This window comes from Metopolophium dirhodum, chromosome 7 (genome assembly GCF_019925205.1).
Source record: "Metopolophium dirhodum isolate CAU chromosome 7, ASM1992520v1, whole genome shotgun sequence".
Taxonomy (NCBI): domain Eukaryota; kingdom Metazoa; phylum Arthropoda; class Insecta; order Hemiptera; family Aphididae; genus Metopolophium; species Metopolophium dirhodum.
Window position 1 is genome coordinate 5,496,220 of NC_083566.1, and position 24,537 is coordinate 5,520,756.

A 24,537-nucleotide genomic window follows, 5' to 3' on the forward strand; every position below is an offset into this window, starting at 1 on the left:
TGTCACAATAAAAAAAAAAAAAAAAATACAATTTGTTTCATCGTCGATATTATAAAACCCAGTGTGTTTTTTATGCCGTGTGGAGTTAGGAAAGAAGTATAAATTGAATTCTTATTATATTATGATAATAACACGTCGTACACAGGGCTGGAGAAATATAACCATTATTTTATTTAGCTGGTATAATAGGAGTGGTAAAAAAAATCGGTTGACGACAATTATTTGCGGTGGTCGGGGTGGTATAATATACGAAATACCTACATGTAATAATATGTAGTGCCTATAATATATCTAGTACATATAGGAAGTAGGTACATACGATATATACTTGAATATTCTAAGAGTTTTATTTGCAGTGGAAAATATTATTGTTCCGCGGCGAAACAATGGGTTTTCAAAAAAACTTTGAAGTCGTGTATGCAGCGTAACGGCGCCCCGCGAGTAAAATCGTAACGATGCGGGATTGAAATAAATCATTTTTTATTATGTTTTTATCGTTGTTTAATATAATTATTTATTTTTTTTTTAATATTTCATACTTTTCCCATCGCTTTGGTGATAATGCCGCACCATCGTGATGATATATAGATATACGTATATTGTGTATATGTATATAATATAAGGCGTATCTATACATAGGTATATAATATATTGCCGAGCTATACCGCGGTGTCTACACCACGTTTATATTGTATTATATATTTTATTATATACTATATTATACAGTATATACCTCTATATGTATTGCCGTGCGGTACCTATATACATATAATATTTCGATTATATTTTATAATATTATACGTATATAATACGAGCGGATCGCGCGCCGGAGGTGCCGGAAAAAAGTTGTCTGTAAGTATATACGAAAACTTAACGTGCAGCCGCGAGTCGAGTTGAGTGATTGTTCGCGTAAAAACTTACGCGTTCGGAGCGGCGTTCATAAGGTAAACTATATATATATGTATTGTATACACACACCTTTAATCTATATATATATATACGCGTCTTATTCCTTCCCGTCTGCAGTATATAATATAATATATGTCTTTATATATATATATACACGTCGCGTATAATACAGCGGGCGGAGACGGAAACGTCGAATTAACCGCACGGCGACGACGAATCACCGGATTCGGTAAAAAGCCCGGCGGCAAAGTTCCGACGAGACGCGTGTGTCTCTCAAACTTTACGATCCATTTATGCATAATATGCATATAAGGTGTTTTGCACAAGAGTTGAATACGTTTTCCTCATAGATATATTATGATATATATTTAGCAGACGTGCGCTCGTGTTTTGTATACAATGTACACACACACACACACACACACACACACACACACACACGAGGTTAGATGTATCCCAGTACGGCAGTTGGATGTGCGCTGCTCGCAAAAGAGGCGTTTGCGAAATAAATTAAAAACTATTGCGTTTGCAGGTGTCATATACATACATACAAACATATATTGTATATTGTGTGTATATCGTTGAATATATATATATATGTGTGTGCGGAGACGGCATACTATACCTACACATTGTGCAAAAATACACACCTATATATTATTATACAAGCGATTTATGTACGTATCGACATAATATGGAGTATTACCTGGTTTATGTATACCTATATATATATATGTGTATATACATATCGCAATACGCGCACGTTGCGTTGACAAACTTACTGTATTTACAAAATACAAATTGTATTTGAGCGCGATTGTTGTAAATGGTTTCGTCGAAAACTTGCGTAGATCGCGTAAACGTGTATATATAATAATAATAATTATACTATATTATACACCGCACGTGCAGGTATTGTATAATAATATGACGTACCTACCTGTCATTGTACGGGCTACACGCGATATTGTTAGGTAGGTGTATGTATTTTGTTATTAATAATCTTTCATAATATTATGAATGTTTTTACTATTAAATATCTATATTACAATCTTCAATTTCAGTTGTACAAATATTAATTTGTTATCATTATTATTATGTAGTTATCAAATATATTATACCTATTTTATTATAATAATAATTCGTACAATTTAATTTTATAGATATTATATTACAACATATTGTAAGACTGAGAGTCTTTCTTCCGCTAAAACTGAATTTCGGAATGATGATACTTTTTCCATAATACTCGCTAATATGTAGACGTAGGTAGCTGTCGCAAAAGTTCATCAAATGAGGTTATCTACACCCTATAGTGAAAAAAAAAGGATGCCTTTTCGTCTCTGCTTTATGAATTCAGCCTATAAAATTACTAAGTATAGGTATAAATACCATATAAGATTTAACAATACCAATAATAATAATAATAACAACAACAATAATATACAATTTAAATAAACAATAAAAGCGGATTTAGGACAATTTATTCGATGATGAGATGGCGTACAAATGGATCCGCTAGGACAGGTGGTGCGTATAAGCCATACGCTGATACGCGTCATACGCATAATAACATATAAGTCATATCATTATTATTATTGTTATTATATTTATTTTTTATTATTATATTGTCCTCGAGGATTCTATGTTTGCGTTATTTCGATAACTATATACACACTATACAAAGTACGTACGAAATCCAACACAATCTGTACTAACGGGGTGTCAAATTTATCAAAGTAATAGCAGCACAAGCATCACAGACTGCATCTGCGACAGTATGGCCATAATCACAGATGGGTGGTTGACGATTACGTTCAATCCTGGAGACTATTTGATATTATAATGGATATATATATATAGGTATAGGTATTTTATGGGCCATATAACACGTTTGGGTGCACGAGGTTATTTTTTTACCTGGCGATCGGGAGAACGATTGCAATGTACACACTTTAAGGTATACATAATTTTTTCGGACACCAAAAATGAATACGACATTTTAGCCGTAGTTATCTACATCATAATATTATCAATTATGCCACAAAGTTGTAAAACATTTTTACTATTTTACCTTGTGGATTTCTCCATTAATTTTGGATTGACGTTGCCCAGGAGGATGTTGGCTCATATCATTTAATTGTCTCCCAAAAACTTGTTTGCAAATTTAATTAAAAAATATGTCGATCGTCACGTATTATATATTAATAAATAAATCTATAAAACTCAAATCTCTATTTTCGTCTTGAGCTTTATTTTTACAACTTAGTTTATAACAGTATAGGTAACGTGTCTTGTCTATGTGTACCCAAACGTTATATGATTTTCTATAGTTAAATGCGGTCACGGTCATGTATCCAAATCAATTTTATTCTTTGTGTCCAAACGTGTCGGATTTCGTGTCAATTTGTCCTAATCATCCGACATATAAATTATTGAACCATATGGGCATATTTACATTTAGACATTATAATAATATATTATGGAGTATCAGAACGGAAGGCCGTCTATATAATATAAATACCGTAGCGTTCACAATTTTTTTGTAAATTCCCTTATCGATACCACCGTCACCGGAATACTAACCCATTATATAGGTAACCATTTTCGCTCATCGCACTAACATACAGTGACTTAGTTGATGGAATAAAAAATATATTATCCAATTACCCCGTGTGTTGTATGTGAATCGGGAACGGCCGCGTCGCCCATCCATTCTACATAATATTAGTATCTACAATATGGCTATGAACTATGAAGTAACAGCAACGATAGATTCGATGTACTTTTGTGTATGTGTGCGTGCTTGCAGTGTAATAACCATCGCGGCAAATACATCAAACGGATTCGGTCGTCCTTGGGCCTTTGATATCGATAAACATTTACGGGAAGCAATAAAAATCCAATGTTTTCGTTTTCGACGGAAAACATAAACACGTCGATAATGAGATTTTTTCGCCTCCTTCAAAGGGTCCTAACGCAGCGGTCCTAATGCATACAAATACATCCTTACACACATAAATATAAACGAACACACGCAAACACACGTATTACACGTTATATATATATATATATATTATAAGACGATATATAATGCTAAGTTTTTGTGTAGTGGCGGCGACGGTTCACACACCGGTCCAAAAACAACATTGTTAAAATATAACGCGAGGCCGCACACACGCGTATATATTAATAATATAATATAAATTATAATATGTATATAATGTATGTGTATATTATACGATCGGACAGAGGAGATGGAATATAATATGTTTGAGAGCGTCGGAGGGCGGAGGAGTGTATACAGACATGTGTGGATGGTCGGTCTCTCCGTGCCTCGGGATGTTTATGTTTTTAAGTTGTCCGAAAACAGATTGATACATATGGTGTAAACGATTTTAAACACGGTCGGTTCGTATTAATAATAATAATAATAATAATAATATATATATTATATGATGTGCGTATGTACGTATGTATAGTGTATAGTTTACGTTTTCGGCGGGGCGGCCCGACATAAAAAGGAATTTTTATTTTCCATCAATATTATTATTACTATTATTATCATTTTCGCCTAAACAGTGTCGACAGCCCGTTAAATTTACAATAACAAACCGACCGTTTTCACGTGGGCTTACGATTATTATTATTGTTGTGCATATAGTATACGTTACCTACCTATATAGTATAATATATTATACTTACGTATGCCCACGGTGGATATTATTATTATTTGTGCGACGAGGCGAAGTGTGCGACCCGAAATCGGCCTTTTACCTTATATAGGAGCGGCAATGATATGATTTGTTTATTATATGGGTACTAATACTATAACTTCAATTTTTTTTTCAAGCGAAAGTAAAATGTATATTGTAATGTACTCGACAAATTTTTTTAAAGGTATTTCAGCTGTTTTATATTTCAAGGTTACGTTAACGTCTAAATTATTTGTCTTTTCACTGGAAAAAAATCAACTTAAATATCAACTACAGCCAGTAAACATAATGGTTCTATTTAATAATATTTATTTAGTTATTTAATAATAGTATACCTTATAATAATATACTCTATATTATCTTATGTATTCAAATAAAGTATAGGTGCCATAAATCATCATAACTATTAACTATTAAGATCTTCGAGGGGCTAAACATATTACACGAAATTTTAGTAAATTTGCCTGTGCAATTTGAAGATTTTTTTATTTCACGCATAATGTGAACCGAGCAGACTACATTATTGTATTTTATTGTTTATATAGATTCCAGAAGTCTAGAATAGTAAAGCCGTATTATACAGGTACAATATGTAGAGAAATGGAATTAAAAAAATACCAAAACGTTACCATAACTTCCTTTTTTTTACCATCATTCGTTGTCGCTAGCATCTGGGACGTATTTCGTGCAATAATTATTACTTTGGAAACTGTTCGATTGACCGCATTTATTTCATTATAATATACGATATTATATTAACAAATAAGAATAATAATCGGTCATAATTACACTACTATAATTGCTAATATATAATATAATAATATACCGACTACAAGTGCCGCGACGATACGCGCATTGCACTAACTCATTGTTAACTCACTACACAAAACTGTATATATATAACATACTGCCGTCATCGAATATAATATACTCAACACATGCCGCAGTTACTGAGCATGTATTATACATAATATAATAATGATATATTAAAGGCAACCACTCGGGCATTTCGGGACGGACCGCCGCGGCGCGGGTTAATTGTTTTATTATTTTTCTACGATAATGATATCATAAACATATAGTATAGGTATATATTGTATTATATCCCCCAAAGTCCTCGACGTTTACACACTGCGGCGGCGGCGGCATCACATTTCCAATGGTCGTGATTCGATCAGAACCTACAGAGTGTGTAACGCGTAAAGAAATAAAAGGGAATGAAAAAAAAAAAAAAAAATGTTTTACGAGAGGAGAACAGTTGGTCGAGTGGTTTTCGGGCGTACGCGTATATATTATAATGTTATTAAGAGAGGTTCGGGGGAGTTTTTGCGGGCTCGGAAAGACGTCGACCAGTGCCACTTCAAATCTCTGCAAACAACTGTCACTATATATTATTATTTTTATTATTATTACTATTATTATTATTATCATCCGCGTCATCGGTAACATAATCGTCATCATCGTCGTCGACTATATTCGCGTCCATAATAACACCGCACACTGCGATAATCGTATACTATATGACATAAAATTATATTGTACAACACCACCAGTTATATGAAAAACTAGCTGACACGGCAATGCGCTGTTATTGCTAGGTTTTTGTGATTGTGCGAGCAGTATATTGTCAGGTAGGCGTGGAAATTAATTCAAAATCCTAACCTAACTGTAGATACTAAAAACCGATTAATAAAAAAAAACTAAACATTCGAACTTACATGTATAGATAGAGAAGAAAAGTAATAAAAAAGTAAAAATAAGAAAAAAACAATGAAAAAACAATGCAATTAATAATAATAATAATTTATAAGCCATTTATAAACAAAAAATTACATAAAAAACAATGCAAAAAAATTGTGCACGAGGTTCGTTGATCGTGGTTCGAACTCGAGACCCCTGTTTAAATCCCTTGTTTGAGAACCTACCCGGGTAGGACATCTTATTTACCTTTTTCGCGACAAAACAAAGCCTATCTCCTTTCCCCTAGATGTAATCTATCTCTATACCAAATTTCATCGCAATCGGACGAATGGTTTACGAATGCATAAAGGACACACCAGTACAGACATTGTTTGTCTTTTATATAGTAACGTGTTTATCATAGAACGAATGGTAATTTACATAAATAATAATATAATACACTTTTACCATCTATCGTTCAACGAATGCCATTCTATATTGGTAATATATTATAAACTAACCGTATTTGCCGTTTTGGCACAATTCGGCACGGTAATTATTTTGCACAGTTTGTTTAGTCAATACTGAATAAAAACTAACTTAATATAAAAAAAAAAACCGGTGTAACCAAACCAAAGTTACAGAATTTTTTTAAAATAACTTAGGTAAACGTTGATTTCATAATTAACGTAGATAGGTATACTGTATACTTTGGTACCTATTAATATTTGTTATTTTTTAACTGTACGATTTTTTCTGGCTTCTGAGCTCTTATATAGCAAATTTTATTATAATTGTCAACAAAAATAACTGGGTGTCTGCCGTCTGGGTAGGTATTAAAATTTAAATCAAACTTAGTATAAAAAATGTATTTTAATTCTACAATAAAATAATTGAATAATCATATCATCCAAAAGAAGAAATACTGCAGAATATAATTTTATTATAATGATATCGTGCTAAATAATACAAAAGTATGATTCTTTAAAAACAATTTAAGAACGGAATTGCACTACAAACGGTAAAAGTTTTCTACATAGTTCCAGAGAATGTATCGATGGGAAAATAATAGAAACTGCGCTGGTAGGTATAACAGAGAGGTCAAAACTGATATTATTTCCTAATAGTTTTTAAGAAACAATTCATGTGAATAAAGTTATTTAAAGTAAAAAAATGCAGTGAACCAGGTATATATAAAATAAATTATAACTACTTTTCGTTGTTCACACGTTTACATTTTATTCGGAAAGTATAACTTTATGGGGGTCATAATAAAATAAAATAACACTTTGATGAAGGATTCTTCAAAAGAAATTAACATCTTGCATGATGGTTTGATAATATTCGTCAAATTGTATATAAAAACGTATTATGATGATGATAATATAATTTATTACAGTTAAAATATGTACACTTATAAGGATACAATAAGTAACTATTTCTTTATTCCTTCTATTCCCAAAATGTAAATAGATATTAAAATAATAAAAATAGATACCTAGGTATAGGTATATCAAATTGGTTTTTTTCTGGTGTAATGTCTGTCGAGTGTCGACTAACACACATGATCATGCGTGGTTCAATATATTATTTTTTTACACGGAGTTCGGCGAATATGAATATTTTTTTATGATACCTACCTTATTATTTCGGGAACATATGGTTTAACAATGATATTTTTATTTTAAACCTATACTAATATCATAAAGAGGAAAGGTTTGGATGTTTGTAACAAATAAACTCAAAAACTACTGGACCGATTTCAAAAATTCTTTCACCATTGGAGTGCTGCATTATCCCTGAGTAACATTGGATAATTTAAAAAAGGTAAATTAAAACTCGGGGAGATGCTAAAACCGGGATTTGGAGATTTACGATGGAAATGTTTGTTTGTAAATGGTTATGCTATTGGTTTTAATAATAATTATACCGCTGGTGACAATACTGGTCTGCTATAGTGCTAAGAGACTATTGCGTTCTTCGCGGTACTCTTCGTGTTGACTCCAAAACTCTTAGTTTTCTGTAGATGTGTATGTTTAAGAGTTGAAGATGGGTGCATGCTCGCTTTGCTTTGCTTTGAAGGGGCGGCTATGCCGTTAACTATACCAGGCTTTCGCCTCTACTAGTGGATGAAAGTTGGTGAGGGTGATTATTTTAAAATTGTTGGCCTACCCATGATAGTGGGTAGGGTTCGATCCTGTTTTTAGTGGTTGGAGGGGGGTGCATGCTCGGATGAAATGCACCTGTATTTATACAAAAAGTTTCTATCTAGACGCGTGCGGTGATTGGTGCATTACACCCGTTGCCACTTGAGAATCACATAGACTTCAATGTATTTCATATTTGTTAAATGTGATCCTCACTCGTTAATCTGTGTTTCTCTGTGTGATGGTATTGCTGGGTTTTCTGGTTTCCAGTACTCCGTTACACATTGGTTGCAAATTATAATAGTCATAATAGAAATTGGTATTTTTTTTTTTTTATTGGTTGTCATTGGTGTCATAAAATGATGAAAATGTGCTACAATAGTTTCTATACTCTGTTCAGCGAGAGACCGCACCGCGCACCGACGAAAACTGGTTCCCCCACGCAACTTCCTGCCATTGGGAAACCGGTTAGCATGGTGACGCGGAGGGATGCGCAGGATCGGCGCGTTCTCTCACTAACTCTGTTAGTCTGTTAATAATTAATATTGTTCAAAATTATTTGAAAAATACAGCATGTACTTCTACATAAAATTTCCAATTAGATGATTGTATCTTCAATATTTTTCAACTATTATTATAACAATTTATTGTAGGAACCTTGTATTCAATTTTCAAGTATTTTAACCAAACGTAAACAATTTTATTGACATTCACGAATAATACTTTTAAATTATAACAAAATAATTTAAATTCTAATGTATTCTTCGTTTAAACGTCTAATTTAGTTCAAATTATTTAAAATAAGTATTTATTAAAAAAACTGAATCAACTTTTTTTTTGTTAAAATATATGACTTATGCGTTATGAGATCTTAGATATAAATAGAAAATGTTTTATTGATTTCAAACTCAAAATAATAATATGCACATTTTCTTGATTTTGACGAATAATCTCGCGAAAGCCTAATAAATCTATGATCATGGGACTTGCCGGCTGCATGTATAAATATGAGTAGTATGCAAAACGAGAGAACCAGATCTATATATAGTCCATCGGACCCAAATATTGTAGTACCTACATATACTTATGTGAGTCGTTGTCTAGTTCAGCGTTTCTAAACAATTTCAACGTCACGAAATAGCTAAAAAATAAAATCATCACACCCCTTTATAATGAAAAACTTTTAAATATAAAACAATATCAAATACCACATTAATTTATACTTTTAACTTTATTATTCATAGTTAATAGTGTATTAATTTAATACTAAATATAACCGTAGAAACTATAACATTTTAATTTTTATCATTATATGGTTATGTATAAATTTTTTATTTTTAATGTAAATAAAAGGTTGTTTTTAAACATCAGCGTTTAATTATTTCTGACCGATGCTGAACGCTGGTCTAGTTATATATATATGACTGCTCACCGTGGCTAAGCATGTTTTCTGAGAACACGTTAAGATTTTTTAAAAATGCTTAAATATTATTGAATCTGACAATATTTGTAATGTAGTTACGCAATCCAATTTCAAAATGTCTTAAAATGTTGTAAGTTATACAATGCTTAGAAGTTATAATAGTACGATTCTGCCCCGCCTTTTCCTACCTATAATATTATAATATATACCATATACATTATACACGAAGACGAGTATATCGTTTCGGTGACAAACAGAAAAAAAGGGCGGATATGGGCGGTTTTCGCGGTTACAATATAATAATATATATTATTATATTTTCCGAGAAGACGACTACAAATGATTGCGATGGTTGTCGACCAGCTCGGGGCCATCGCGCGCGATTGTTCAAACAGCGGCGGCGAAAACATTATTTATTTCGACGCGCTGACACACCGCCGAATACGGTTAATTAAAATCGGACTTTCGCTCGAGGGGTCTATTTATATTATATAGTAATGGTAAAGTCACTACTCGATTATCAGCAAGACTCGTGATGCGTACTTACACGATATAGGTATCATAATATACACGCGGGCAATATTCACGACGACGACTCGTTCAAACGGTTTCGTTTCTATTCTTTTTCCTCAGCTATTTTCTTCTCGCGCGCCGTTTCCACTTCTCCACCGCAACCCACGAGTTTTCACTTCGGCGTGGTCGTGCAGTAGGCGTGAAGGACGTGAGCGCATTTAGAGCAGTACAACCGCGCCCGGCCGCGAAAGACTAATAGTGCGCCGGTTGACGCCACAGGGCCGGAGTCATTTATTTGATTTCGACGACGCCTCTCACGGGGGATCGAGTGCCTTTGTCGCCGAAACAATTGGTTTCCGTCGTTTACCAACGACGTCTTTGGCGACGTATTTCAGTAGACATAATATATTATGTTAGCATACGTACGCGATTCACCTAGGGTTCGCTCATCCCCAGTTTTTCATTTTTTAAATAATTCTGATTTTTGTAATCTTCAACTATATACATAGGTGCATGTCTTAAGATATTTGGATTTTCAGTGTTATTTAAAAATCACATGACCTGTATGGTACAAGTTTCTCTTTTTCAAATGAAAATATTTGTTACTGTTAGGCAGACGATTATTCCGAAAATGATATAGGTACCTGTATGGCTGTATCCAATTCAAATTTGAACGAGTAGTTTTTGAGCTATTTAGCTATTTAACTATGTGACTAAATGACTGTATATATAATAATAAGGTCCACGGGGTTGACAACCAATCTATGAATATTTTGTGATTTGAAAAATGATCCGTGTATAATAAGTACCCATTACATTGGTACATTATAAATTATGTATTATATTATATTTTATATAAAACCATTATGAATTTTACGCATGCAAGTAGGTAGGTATTTTATTACTTTTAAAACTACTCGTTCGAATTTGGATTAAGATACAAATACATTTTCATCATCTGCTTAAAAATGTATAGATAAACATGTGATTCTTAGGAGCTAAGAAGTTTGTATATCATCACAGAACACTCCTATGCCACTCTATATATAAGACGGCAGACAGTTCTCATCGAAAAGTTTGAGAACATAGTTTGCTTACAGCGATGTCGACGACCGTTTATACAATACTTATTATAAATATTTTATAATATTACCTATATTATAATTTATAACTATAGGTATACGCGCAAGTTGAATATTCAAATTGCTATCAAATATTTCACGGAGGAATCAATTTGTTTTGAAAACATGTTAAGAGAAGATCTCGTAGAGGGAGGAGGAAGTGAGGGGGGGTGGATATTCACTCATTTTGCAGCTTAGGTGGCAAAGCTATTGCGGTTCACGGTGATTTTCTTTATATTTGCATTGTGTATTTTTTTTGATTTTATATATGTGGTGGTTATCATGGCGATTGAAGGAGTTATTCCAACTTAGGCTATAAGAGCATAATATATAAATATGTATAAGTGAATAATATTATTCCAATACATACAGTAAGTTACCTAAAACTATTGGCTTGATAATAAAAATATAGTAGAGTAATGAAAAGTTGGTAAAGGGATAGTGGAAAGTGGGTAAGGTTAAGATTAATTTAGCACCTATTCAATATATTTTCAGCAGTGGACGTCATAATTTTGAACACTGTTCACATTTATAATTTGTTTAAAATAACAACATGCTATTAAAATAATTCAAAATATGTTTTTATTTACATAATATTGTCATTACTAATGAAAATTACAACCACTGATTAGAATAGTTCACAAATTTTATTTACAACTTATTTGCAGGATAGCGATTCATTTCCAGAATCTATACATTTAGTAAGTAAGCAGCTTAATTCGGCTTTGTCCAAAAACGTTCCTGAAAAAACAAAATATATATTAATATAATAACAAACATTTTTATGACTCTTAATCTTTGAATGCATTTTAGATTCCGAGCGGAGCTATGGATATATTAAGTATTGACTTCACAATGATGTGTATTTATTTTTTTTAACTGTTATCACTTTTAACATAGGTAAGTAAAATGCTTAGATTTTCAACTTCAATATCTACTCTGGTAGGAGAGTGAATCTAGTTGGTCAAAACTAAACAATTTAATTCCTAGTGGGTACCTACTTTTATTAATAATTAGGGGAAAATGTGAAATTTTACACAAAACCAGTTATCAACAATTTTCCTAATTTTGTTTCAATTAAAAAACGAATAAACGTAGTTAGGTACTTGAAATTTTCACCAAATATTATTAACACTTTTTTATATTTAATATTATAATTAAAGAATAGCCGTTACATACATTCCCCTTTTTCTTTTTTTAAAACAGCTTAAATTACATTTATTTTCATCGGTTAACAATCTCGAATGGAAAGTTTTAACATAAATATAAGTTTTTCCTCAGCCATAGAACAAAATTAGTAATATTTTGAAAAAAAAAAACTATTCTATTCTGATCAAATATTAAGTACACAAATTTGATATATGTGTATTTGGTTATATGATTTCTGATTAGAAACAAAGTTTAATTCACCACCAATATAATACAGTTCTACACAAACGAAAATGTTTATTTTTGCATTTAATAATAGTTTTATTCTGATATATTAACCTTTATATTAAACTTGGGAGATGCGATTTAAACTTAAAAATGCCTTATTTTAACGGATGTGTCGAAAAAGATCACCAAAAATGTTAACCAGTATATAGAACATGAAAAAATTACTTACCTATAAGAATAATTCTACTGCCCGGTGGTACTTCAGATAGACTTTTCGATAACTCCTGAAACTCGTACATGTCGTAGACGCTTTGTATCATAGCTATCGAACCGTCGGCGAATCTGATTACGCCCTGTAACACACGTTATACACAAAAATTACAACCCTATATAATATAATGTATAACACGCACACTCCGTCGAGTCCGCGCGACGTATCAAATATACCCTCCCCCCCCCCCGCGTAGTTGTATCAAATCAAATAAAAAACAAACAAAAGACGCGATCAGAAATCGCGCGGCGGCGTCAAAATCAATCTAAATGTAATTTACTACATGTGTGTACGCGCGCACCGAGGGCAAGGGATTTGGTTTTCCGTCGGGTGTTGTACGTGCGCATTAAACACATTGTTACGTATACGAGTGGAGAAATTAAAAAACTAAAAAGGATTATACGAGATCGCCAATAATAATAATAATAATAATATACGTATGCGCCGCGGCTTTTGCTCGCACTTGCAACATATTATATTATAGATTCAGCCTACCGCTCCCCTCCCCCCCCGCGGACGGCGCGTTTATAAACTATAAGTACACACGATGATAATAATAATAATATATTAATTCGTTTTACACCAGCGTATCAGTTTGTTTTGTCGGTATTTGTACAGCACCACCGACGACGACGGCGGGGGGGTGGGGGAGGGTTCGGGTGCAGGGTGTCGTACAGATAGTTTTTTAATTCGCAGCGATACAGCGATGCCGCTGCAGTGTTTGATATTGAAATTCTTCAGCCGGTCGTCCGGCCGTCGATGCGCATAACATTATAGTCCCCATAGTCGTCCGCCGGCCGGCTGTTTGTGTAACCGACCCTCGCCGAGCAGCAGCCTCGCGGACCGGCGGCGGGTGGCGCGCGCGTTAATCACGGTTTAATTAAAACATCAAAGGCCCCCCACCACTCCCCTCCCCTCCCCCCTGAAACCCGGGCGGGCGCCGCGGCTGATTGGTAACGCCTCCGAGTGTTGTAGTTACAAGCCGGACGACTTTGACGAATTATTAACACCGAATCGCACACCGATAAAACGCTTACGCCCGGCCCCCGCGCGCCGTTTAATGCACATCCGCGACGATAGCTTTTACACATCATGCCGTCACGAATCGTCGGAAATCGGCCAGCTTACATGCGTATACACGATATTGTTAGCATGAGCGGGCGACATCATGCAGCCGAAGTAGATGCGAAGGCATATTAATAACTTTCAACGTTTCTCAAAACTATGGACGGCTATATCGCCACCCCGGCGATGGGAAAATATTTATTCCACCCGAATTATCGCGCGACGATGGGTGAACGTTAAATGCCGCACGAGTAATAATATCATAGTGGGACGTGTGTTGCAGTGTTTCTTAAAATCACTATTACCGGTCATATACCCTTATAATGTACAACGGATCTCCATTATAATAGTATAAGAATATATAAGTACTGTTTATAGCAATCATTCGAAACTTGTACCTATACTTTTAACCCTTCTCGAGCAAGTTGACTGCCTTGTGTATCATAATATTATATGTGATACGCATCAAACTTTCAATTATAGCCCTTAATTTACTTATACTTGCCAATTTTGTCTTGAGTATTTCACAGATGATTTTCGAGATTATTTATACATTTTTATCTAGGGAATTTATCGTGCCAGAAACTCTTGTAATGTTACATAATCCGCTGATCCAGTGTATAACAGACTCCATGAACATCTCTCTCCAATACACCTGTACCGACTTATCCATATAATACGTGCTGGCCGTATGTTCTAGTAATACAACTTTATCAATACATGTACCTTATGCGCCGTACGTCCGAGCGACAGTCGTAGGATTTTATGGTATATTCTTATTATTATAATACTGTCACCGAAGTCAACCATGGAGTAGACCTAAAGGCCATCTTTGGCGACCGGCATCGCCGACGAATACGAGGGCAAACCCTTTGTAAGGGTAAACATAATATATACATATTACTTTGGCCGGTACGTTTACATTTATTATTTATTATCATAGTATAGGAATCTGACCTATTGTATTTATATAAACGATATTTTTGCATGCATGGTTATCTACGAGCATCTACAAGTACCAACGTCCGACATCCCTCATGAGGTTATTTTGTTATTATTATTCTGAGTCTACAGATTATAACTTTTGTTTACCACATTGTGGAAATTATATATTATACTTATATATAATTATTAATAGACATGATAAATATCGTATGATATCTCTATAGCCATAAGTTTAGTGCCTTGAACGAAACTAAAACGTCTTATCTTTTTTGCATAAATATTATACACTTATGTTCATTTATTTTACCTACACCCGTTCCTATTTATATAATATTCTCATACGAATATCCACGGTATCTCCGTATTGATTTTCAGACTCGGCGCGTGTTTGACGACCAAAAAAGGTTGTCATAATCATTAATCGTAACTATTCGTGGTGAGGTTCAACGAAGGTTCCACTCTAATGAAAATCGAAGTAGGTATCATAATATATGATACTCAGGCCGGGTTTATAAAACTACTGAGTGCATAAAGGCATCGTGGCAAGATCAGTGCAATTGGTAGGACAGGCAACTTTCTAGAGCAAACTCGCGTTTTCAATTTAATTCAAATGGAAACAAATATCGATCGATGAGTCGATGGTCAATAAATCAATCTGATTGATTGATTCAGAAAAAACGGATTCACCGTATACGAATACCTATAGAATAGGAAAGTACATAATATTATACGAAAAATACGTTTTTGCAGGGAAGTCTGTAAATATTTGCAATATTTTCACGGAACACTCCCGCACAAGGTTTAAATTAAAGAGTAAGTTATTAATAATAAATTCCAAATTTCTAAATCATTATAATATAATATATGTTGTACAGCATTCGAGCAGCGAGCAGTATTATTTATACCGACGTACGCCTACAACGAAATCGTGCTATTACTATATAATATATACTATATACTATATAATATATAGTATACTATATATATAATATATATAATATATAATATACTATATAATAATATATTTATATGCATATTATTATATTATATTGTTCCAGGTTTCTACGCCACTCTCAGAAAAATATATTATTGCGGTGGCGGTCATAAAACACGTACGATAATATTGCGGTGCAGTATAAATATTTGTGGCGGGCGTTGTCACATGCTATAATATATTATTATGATGCCAACGAAAACGGTGCGTGGTGTCAATGATGAGCTGCTACAGCTTAAAGTATTAATATTTTATTTGAATACGTAGTAGGTAGGTATCAACTAATATTGTAACCGGGAGTTTTTCATCTTTGCATTTCGCGATCTTGAACAATTTGAGCATTTTTAATTCTATTAATTTTTGCCGATACCTGCAGCGACTAGTTTTGAGCGGAGATGTATCGTATATTATATAGTCGACAAGCATTGGTTCTGAGCAAAAAAAAATATACCAAATATGGTTAGAATAATATAATATTTTTTATCTGCTATTGTTTTAGTTTTTTGATTTTCACCAAAAGGGTAATAGTCGAAAACTCCAATGCAAAGTATTTTATCAACTTCTAATTTGGTTTTGTCCTCCCTTCCTAAGGTTATTACAATAGGTGTATATCAGTAAATGTATAACTCTGCAGGTGAGTTATATATATTTTAAACACTGTTTTTACTATAAAATTGTTCTTTTGGTTTTGTCACTGAAACCTGTAACCTGCAATACCTACTAATTGCTATTGACTGTACAAGTAGGTACCATAGTTAAGGGAGATAATATACCTATTATTATACTAGTTTTACTTTTAAGTAGTACCTCGCAGTAATGTAAAATACATAATATAATGACAAAATACTAGATTTCAACATTAAAAATAGAGCCTGTAAGATAGTCATCTTATTCTGAAGAGATACCAGCGCGATTTAAAATCGAGCTCAACGTTTATAATATATCAATATATTTATGTAATGAGCGACAAATAGTATATAAAACGACAAGACCTCTTGCGCGATTCATTACAATAGGTACGTAAAACGTATTTATAAAAAAAAAAACGACTGCATATAGGTGGATATATTTTATACATAGATTATAGGTACTTTACGCGGCGTGTGCTCTTTGCCTTCAGCGGACTCCACACTGCAGCGTTGACCGCGTATTATGTAAGGCGTGCGTGCGTGTAAAACATACACGTCAGTCTGCAATTTAAAATTTAATAAAAACATTTTGACGCCCGTCGAAAGGCGTAGGAGCCCCACAAAAGCATTCCGTCCGCACGTGCCACCGCTGTTTCACTCGGCGACTTGGCCGTGCGGAAAGCGTGAATTTCACGCACTCAAAAACTACCAACCCGGCACCCGGCACCACTCCTTTTCGTGTACCGATCCCCCCCCCCCCCTCCTCGCCACGGCTATATACATAATATATTATGCATATATGCTATAAAATATATGAGACGTGTGTAGTTCTCCTTCTTATAATGTATACGTTTGTGCACTACTGCACTGCACGCATATACTGTTGTTTCCTCCGGCACCGAGACGTTTTCTCGTCTTCCACTTCTATTATTATTATTATTATTATTATTTCCTCTGGCGGCAGTCACGTGTCAGGTATATCGTATATGCGCGTTAGTTCTTTGGGTATATACGGACTGAAAACAAACGTCAGAACGATAAGCTTTTATACTGACAATCTATTGTTGAAATATATATATATATATATATATATACTAGTATACAACTTATCATCATAGCGTATATAATATATTCTGCGAATCCTAAACACCTGCTATTATTATATGTGTACACATTCTAACAAATTCGTTGTTAAATACCAGCTCATTTGACATGGCGAATATTAATGTGAATTTGTTTTTGTTCAAAAGATGAGCATACATTTGTCATTAATACGCATAAATATCATATTTAAACTTAAAACAAATCTATATTTTTAGGCATGTATACACACTATTACGTAATAGATTATAATTTTACATAACAGATTAGATGAGATTTTGTATTATCAATAATACTTTATATTTTATGCAAATATCAATAATAATATATTTTACAGCGTAAGAAAAAACGAACAAAAATTAATTTCACTACATTATTTATAATAAATTAGGGAAACATTTTGACGTATTTTTTTTTAATGAGTAACGTACATAATATAGGTTAGGAGGCGAATTTACATTTTTTTTTTATGTGGTGGGGGTATTATTATAATAACCCATATTTGTACCAAAGCCCTACAGATTTAAAATAGATAGGTATACTGTCAAAAACAACACAGTCTGAAACTCTTAAGTCTTAGGTACATGTATATCACATACTTTATCTACATATCGTGATTTCGAAAAATACATCGTCAATATTTAAATTTTTTTTCCTATTTATGTGCGCAAGAAGGTATAAAAATTATATATAATTAATTCCCAGAGGAGGACTCCATACGCCCACCACTGTATATAGTATGTTTAATGATAAAAATAACAAAACATTTTTCGAACCAATGACCTTGAATGTGATTCGTGTTTTTCATATTGCATAAAAGAACATTATTACTGCATTATTTTAAGAACTTTTATCCACACATAAACAGAAAATTGAATTCTCCACCTTATATTATATTCACTCCTTATTATAAAAGTGGACTATAATATTTGTACGAAAATAAGTCATGAAGTAAATTAATCGTATACGACAAACAAAAAGAAAAAAAAGGTGGGCAAGTGGGTATTGATCTGCTGTACAGTAGATTACAAGTGGTTCACTGTAATGGATTGTGTTAAATTTGAATTCAATGATAAAATATCATTGTATAAGAAGAACGATTCTGAGCGAATTTAATGATATTATATTGTGAATAAAGTAATTTATATATAACCTATATTTACGTGGAAGCTTATTTTAAACTTTTAATCCTTAGCTATAAATTTTGAACATTTTATACATTTTTAACTACAAAATAATTATTAAATTTTAAATTTGATAAATGTTGTCAAAAATCGAACTTTAAATACTTATAAAAAAAAATTATGCCTATATATTTTTAATATTTTTCAACTGCTACTGTAACATTATATCAGGAGCTTTGTATTCAATTTTCCTGCTTTTTTAGCCGTCAAATAAATTTTTATTGACATTCATTGAAAAAAAGATTAATAAAATTGGAAACTGAAAATGTTTCTAAACAGTCCAAAACAAATCAAAATATTTTGAAAATTTCATCGTGTAAAGAAAATGCAAATATAAAAAACCAGTGAAATTTTCATGTATATATGTTCACTTGTTTTAGAGTTACACCAAAAACCAAATACAATTTTGTGGAAAACAGATTTTGCGTCAACATTTTTATGTTGTTTTTCCCGTCACTTTTGAAAACTATTGGGAATTTTAAAATTTGACCTCCTGAATGCACCAACTAGATTCACTTTCCCATCAAACAAGATACCGTTGAAGAAAATCCAAGCAGTTTTACTGCCCCAAACCATGATAACAGACACAAAAAAAAAAACACATTATTGTGAAATCAATACATTCATCGTTCCACTCAGAATCTAAAAAAACATACATCATTGTAAAATCAATACATTCATCGCTCCACTCAGAATCTAAAATAAAATAAAATACAGCAGGTAAGTATATTGTATAAGATGTATTATGTTAAATCTTTTAGGAATACCTACTGAAATGTATTCAAATAATTGTAAAATAAGTAAATACCTACGCTAAGTATATGAATAACTAGCTTTCAAATTTCGAAAAGAACTTGTTCATTTGTTAAAAATAGAAAAGTATACGAGCGACTAAAACAAGCAAGTGACTATAAGGTCTGAGACCTGAGTGACTGAGTACTGTATTATAATATATTATAATATATTATTATACTGTTTCGGTATTATATAACATGCATGTTGCATCACAATCAGCTGTATACAATACGCGCTGTAATATCAATTGATGCTGTATTATAGAGCACCAGAACAACGAAGGAGAACGCAGGAATAACATTCGGGTTGAAAATTGTGAAATATTTGGCAATGGTAACGGAAAAAATTAGCGTACCAAATTTAATATATACGTGGTGTGTGTTGTGTCTGGCCAAGACATAAAACGAAAAATAAATAGAAATAAAACGAGAGCGCGTAAACGGCGGATGGAAAAAAACAACTATACCCAGACCGGGTTTCATATAAATATTATGAGAGGACTATGCACATTCTTGGTGGGCTTACGCAGCACCAGTACGGAGCCTTTGAATTGTCTGTTTATTAGATTTGGTCGGCGCGAAATTACTATCAGGCCTTTCGCTGACTTGCCCATAAAACATTCGGAGAATGCAAATCGAAAGCCGTCTGTCGTCTTACCACCCTTTACTACTACTCCGGCTCAAGTTATATAATATCTCACTGTTATAATATATACGTTTATATATTTAGCTGTGCACGCTACACAATATTATAATAGTATATACAATTTGATGATGTGAATTTCGTTTATCAAATATAAACGAATAAGTTTAAACACTTATATTATTGTAGTCAAAAACATTGTTAGATATTTAAGCTCGTTTAAGGTAAACTAACACAAAAACAATATTGCCTTTTTTTTATTTTGTGATAACTATCGTTTTATAAGGAATAAGATCAAAAAAAAAATTAACTTAGATTTAAGTATGAAAATATGTTATTATCATGATAGAACTAGGACACTCTAGGTATAACATAATTTGCTGTAATCTGGTATGAAAATAACACGAGTCTCGGATTTATCTTAATAACCGGAACATCCACAACCTCAACGGCCGATTACAAAAAGATATAAATTGTATTGATAATTTAAACACGGGTTAACACATTTTTTTTTATAAAATAATAATTATATTATCAAATATTAAGAAATATACATTTTTTGGAGGTATTAAATGCATTTTTGAGGTAATTAATCTATTTATAAACACTAAACATGTATTATAACATAATTTATTATTTTCTACTCTTATAGTACCTATTATATACATATAGTATTTCAATCTATTAAACAACAATATATGAGATCAGATTATCAGGATTATCAGGTAGAAATACAATATTAGCATGTTATACCATAATAGTCACGATCGGATTATTAAAATAAAAATACAAAATAACGTTAAGACTATTATTACGGTTCATTGTTCTGCAATTACATGCGAGAATATTAAAAAAGGTAGGTATTATAATAGTATATAGTATATTACTTATGAAAAAGTAATTTGATCATATTATTTTTTAATTTTTTTTTGAACAAATTATATTTAAAATGAACTAAGATATGTCATTTTTAGACACAAACCAAAAAAATATTCACCAACACAACTTATATTGGTTATAATTATTTATGTATTAAAATATAGTGCCATATTGTGTCACGTACACTTCGACGTATTGAGATGTTGATTTATAACAGCCGTGTTGGAGTTATTCGTGATATTATCGCATAATGTCGATCATGTTAGAATTTGGGACGATAATGTCGATGTGCCCTTGGGGAGGGGCCGTTTGTGCAAAGTATGCGGGCTTTTGCGGCAGGGAGAATTCCTTCACGGGTTTTTGTAGGTAACACCCGAAAATTAAGAGGAGAGGGGTCTACGTGATGGCAAAGACTCATGCTGGCTGCAAACCCCTTTTATTATTATTACATGGTCGTCGGATGCCGAGTATTCTGACTTGTTCTAACACCGTTTCCTTATAACGTGCTTACACGAGCTATATTATTTTATATACCTACACATAATAATAATACATAGGATATCTATAGCGTATTCCTATGACATTCTTCAAAACATATTCTGAAATTTCTATTCTCTTCGTTTTATTTAAATTTAAAAATGGTACAAAAAAAGTATCATATATAGTTAAAATAGATACTCATTTAAATGTAAATAATCTATTTGTATTAATTTCTTAATTTTTTTTAGTATTAATTTTAACCCAATTTTTCATAATTTAACACCAAACGTTTTAATTGTACTAATTAAAAATAAATTAAAAAATAATTAAATATTAAACAAATAGAATGATTAGTAATTAATAATCTATAATTGAATACTATATACTTATTACCTACATATTTGGTACTTAAAAATAGTTCACAAGACAATAACCAAGGTGAACTATCTATTCATTTTTTAAAATACATTATTGAGTATAATATAGTATGTATATTAATACTATAGAAGATTCGTAAATATAAAATTGGGATTTGCAGTCGGTGTATTTTGATTTGAAGTTTTGCCAATAATATATTAGAAAATCTGTTTACAAACGCACACAGAATTTGAGTGAATGACAAGATTTGTTTGCGTGAGAGTATACAAGGAACAGTTTTGAGATATCCTTAAGTCTATTTACCGATGGCTGTTTACAATTTTGCTGTCAAAGCAATTTCGAAAGGGACATTTTCATCCAATGGGGTTCATCAAAGCTATTGGGGGAGCAGTGTAATCCGCAAACTTAAACCCAATAAAATATTGAATAATAACTGAAATGTGAAAGGCATTAAACCGATGACAATAAATAAATCAATTAAATTATTGTCATAATATTTATTGATTCATCATGTCCTTTAATTTAAGTATATAGTAGGAATATTGCGAAAAATACTAAAATTAAAATTCACTAAATTATTATTATTTCTTTCAATTCATAACTAAACAAATTCGTGTACCTACGTTAATATCTAGTATCGCTAAACGTTTGATCATTCTTTTTAAATACATTTTTATTACCAACACAAATAGAGCGTTATTTATAATATACAGAGATAACCTATATAATATTGTCTATACAATAATATCGTTTATAAGACACATATTTATCAATAAGTTTTATAGGTTGACAAATATCTAAATCCATCATAAATTATAATTTTATAGTTTTTTAAGAACTCTATAATGATGGCTACTGAATAAATTATATTGATCAGCGTTAATATTATTTCTTAAATTGTTCTAGAAAATCGGATAGGTCAAAATACTTAAAAGTTATAAGGGATAGTAGGTATAGATAATAAATATAATGATTTATTAGATTATATGATCATATTATATGATCAAATTTAAAAGTTTCAATTGATATAAATAATACTAAGCAGCAAACCGTAAATAATTTTAGTACCATAATTAAAAATATGTCCTAAAACTGTTTAGTTATTAAGATAATTCTTCGAAATAAATATTATTATATTTCATTCAAATTGTTTTAATAAAAAATAAAATAGAAAAAATTAAATTATGCAAACACAATTTACATAGGAAGTAATACCATAGAGACACTACAAGATATTTTTTAGAATAATATATAAATACAATAACTTAAGAAATAATATTAATAACAATTAATATTCGCAATATATAGGTAAGACTATATAGGTTTAACTTTCTGATAGCGATGAATAAATTGATTTTATTTTTGTGTCTGTGTACACGATAAGTAGTTGAAACTTGAAATACTGCTTAGATAAAATGTTCAAAATATTTTGACTCTTTTTGGGCTGTTTACGGACATTTTCAGTTTTCAATTTTTTTAATTTTTTTTCTATAATTGTCAAAAACATTTAATTTGTTAAGTAAAAAACGTGAAAATGTAATACAATAAGCTCCTGATATATTGTTACTTTCACAGTTAAAAATATGAAAAACACAGCACAATTTTTTTATAAGCATTTAAAGTTTGAATTTTATTTAAAATTTCATAATTATTTTGTAGTTAAAAATGTATAAAATGTTCAATTTTTATAGCTAGGGAGTAGGGATTGAAAATTTAAAACAAGATTCCACGTAAATAGGTTGTATATAAATTACTTTATTCACAATAATATCATCAAATACATTTAATAGTAATATCATTGGCTGACTGCCCGGCTTCGCTCAGAATCGTTTTTCTTATATAATTATATTATATCATTGAATTCAAATTTAACACCATATATTACAGTGACCCAAATGTAACCTACTGTACAGCAGAGCGACACCCACTCGCCCACTTTTTTTTAATTTACCTTATCTGATGACAATAGACAGTATTGTAGCATAATTAAATATTGTATTTATATAATAGGTATAATATAAATTAGGATGCAATTATAGACAATATTGTTAACTAGTTTTACTTTTTATGGTAAATACAAACATATATCACGAACAAACGATGCATAGAATCTTTAAACGTTTTATTTCACATTTAAAAAAGACCTAAGCCCCGACTATCGGTTTTAGCTAGGTACATGGAATTTTTTTAAGTAGTTGTTATAGTTAGTATCGGCGATATAGCATGCAGATAACAATCAAAGAAGTTGGAAGCAATAGACTCGATCGATGTAACGGGGAAATCATTGT

General features: G+C 31.9%; 1 protein-coding gene across 3 annotated transcripts in view; it reads right to left on the reverse strand.

Annotated features, from left to right (window-relative positions):
• Positions 1-12,068: 12,068 nt before the first annotated feature.
• Positions 12,069-24,537, reverse strand: part of LOC132949213 (zinc-regulated GTPase metalloprotein activator 1-like) — a 29,742-nt gene continuing 17,273 nt past the window's right edge. For 2 of the 3 annotated variants that reach the window (XM_061019978.1, XM_061019980.1), the window contains 2 exons: positions 13,116-13,239; positions 12,069-12,250 (listed from right to left, as the gene is read on the reverse strand). In XM_061019978.1, the coding sequence (XP_060875961.1) occupies positions 12,168-12,250; positions 13,116-13,239 (207 nt within the window). In that variant the 3' untranslated portion in view covers positions 12,069-12,167. Of the gene's footprint in view, positions 12,251-13,115; positions 13,240-16,156; positions 17,807-24,537 lie in introns of those variants that run through there. The other variant, XM_061019979.1, reaches the window with a different exon arrangement.